This window comes from Berghia stephanieae, chromosome 11, assembly GCF_034508935.2.
Source record: "Berghia stephanieae isolate SIO BIC M18660-M18661 chromosome 11, UCSD_Bste_1.3, whole genome shotgun sequence".
In the NCBI taxonomy this organism is placed as follows: domain Eukaryota; kingdom Metazoa; phylum Mollusca; class Gastropoda; order Nudibranchia; family Aeolidiidae; genus Berghia; species Berghia stephanieae.
This window is the reverse complement of record NC_088370.1, coordinates 30,342,184-30,344,683: the sequence shown is the minus strand read 5'-3', so window position 1 is coordinate 30,344,683 and position 2,500 is coordinate 30,342,184. Positions and strand designations below refer to the sequence as shown.

The 2,500-nt window shown below is 33.9% G+C and overlaps 1 protein-coding gene across 2 annotated transcripts in view; it reads right to left on the bottom strand.

Moving 5' to 3' along the window:
* LOC144957281 (uncharacterized) overlaps window positions 1-2,500 on the bottom strand; it is a 65,072-nt gene that overhangs the window by 48,057 nt on the left and 14,515 nt on the right. For both annotated transcript variants that reach the window (XM_078888377.1, XM_078888378.1), the window contains exon 2: window positions 1,516-1,720. In XM_078888377.1, the coding sequence (XP_078744503.1) occupies window positions 1,516-1,720 (205 nt within the window). The remainder of the gene's footprint in view (window positions 1-1,515; window positions 1,721-2,500) is intronic.

Here is a 2,500-nt window from a genome sequence, read left to right as displayed (position 1 = left end):
AATTTATAATCGTTTTTTGTTGGATGGTTAAATATGGCCAGTTATCAATTAAAATTCAATCTTTCCTCGCATTTTGGCATGTATAGAATGTTTGTTTCGTTTTCGTTTGATTTTGTTGCTTTTTTTGTTTGTTTGTTTGTTTTTGTTTTTTGTTGTTTTTTTTGTTTTTTTGTTTTTTTTTTTTTTTTGTTTCTTTCTTTTTTTTTATTTTGGTTGTTTGTTTTTGTTTTTGTTTTATATCGATTTTAGTTTCAGTTTTTTCCTTTTAAAAATGTATTTGTGTGATTGCGTGTTCGTGTGTGTGTGTGTGTGTGTGTGTGTGTGTGTGTTTGTGTATATTTAGGCTCATACTTCAGCAATCTTGTCCTTATTTTACCATCCAAAACAATAACACTGAAGACTGAAATATAGAGACAGGAAAATTCAAGAGTGGACAAAAAAGTGTTATTTTTTTATCATCAGACGCGTATCTAGATCAGGTCGTGTCAAGTCGGTAAACATCCTCTCGCTCAAATGTTTATCTGTAGTATAACCTTATAATATAACCATATAATATAACCATATAATAATATAATATAACCATATTATAAATTTGGCATGGGTTTTCGCAGCTTCTATCTTCATTAGAGTGATTAAGTTTCATTACATTCTCTCTCACACACTCTTTAAGGTTAACATACCATCACTACTCAAATGCTTTGTTTACCGACTTGACATTGCAGACGCGCGCATGTAACTCCTAAGTTTCATGTCTCGATATTATCATTTTAGTCTCGGATAACATCCTCAACACATTCACCTAACACATCTTTTTTTAAACACACGTGTGATTTCAAAATATACTATGTATTATCATGATCACATTATATAAACATTACTAAAACACTCTTTTCCAGCTGAAAGAAAAAGATCTGAACAAGTGTGTATGAAAGTTGCCAGACAAAGCAAGAAAGAAAAATAGAAGAAAAAAAAAACATCCCAAAAAAATCAGTCGACCTCGACTGGGGATCGAACCTCAGACCTTCTGATTACCGGTCAGACTTGCTACCATTAGTTTTGGTTTGTTTGTTTATTTTTTCTTGCTTTGTCTGGCACTTTATATACACACTTGTTCAGATCTTTATCTCACATCGGTGCCTGCTCCCTAGTTTCTTAAGTTGTATTACGTGTTTCAATTGTTTCCTGCCGCGATTGGCTTCAACAGTCGTGACGTCACTTCCCTCGTGATGACACATAGTAAGTTCTAAAGTGGTTCTAAACTATCGGAGCAATGGCGGACGAACTTATAAAAAACTTCTCCGACAAGCATAAATGTGTATCGGAGGAAAAAAACATTATAAATCTGATCATGTTTTGACTTCTATACATTCTGATCACATGACATGTGAAAAAGTTCTAACCAGCATGAAGAATAACAAGTACCGATTTTCTTTTTGTTTTTGTTTTTTTAGAACCAAGCTGATGATTGCTGGACGGACGTGACGTCATCAGACTATTGAATCCTATTGGCCCTACCTGACTGGCTCTCCCTACGGCCCAATGGGCTGTCGTTCCTCTGCTCATCTTGTACAGGAGATTTCGTTCTGGGAGCTGGTTCCTTGGCTGCGGTCTTCTTGTTGGAGTCTTCTTCTTTCTGTGTCTTCTCCTCCTGCTGTCTCATTTCTGCCTTTGAATCGTTTCGTTCAATGTCAGGGAGATGCAGCCCGTCTCCTTTCGTCTCCTGGTTATCAAAATATGGTAATAATAATAATAATAATAATAATAATAATAATAATAATAATAATAATAATAATAATAATAATAATAATAATAATAATAATAATAATAATAATAATAATAATAATAATAATAATAATAATAATAGTAATAATAATAATAACAATAATAATAATGATAACAATAATAAATCAATAAAATAATTCCCTTTATTCATCCCATAGAGGGAATTTGTATTTAATGTCTGTTCCAAGGGAGGACTGGAATAACCCAGGCACCAGCCGCAGTGCAGCGTCCTATCCAAAGGGTAACAAGTAATTGCTATTGTTCGTTTCACGCTATAGAAAGCGGGATAAACTCCGGCTCTATGGCCCTAAAGGCTCTGAAGGACTACCATATATATATATATATATATACATACATACATACGCACACACACACACACACACACACACACACACACACACACACATACATACATTGGTAGGGCAGGCAAGTTAAAGAAAAAATATACGGTACTCCTCTAAAACAAACGACGGATATTTATGTCTGGTGTTTGTAAATAAGTGGACACCGGTTTTATCTCTTTACACCATCATGCATTTCTCATTTTTCCTGCTTTAACTCATTCAACCCTAACAACGACTATATCCATAGTTTACCCGGGTCACTTTTTACCCCATGCTTATTTATTACATTTTTATGAGACAAATTATGGAGGGGGGGACAAATTATACCAAAGCTAATGTTTTTAGTTGTTTTTTTTTTTCACATGTTAATGGCA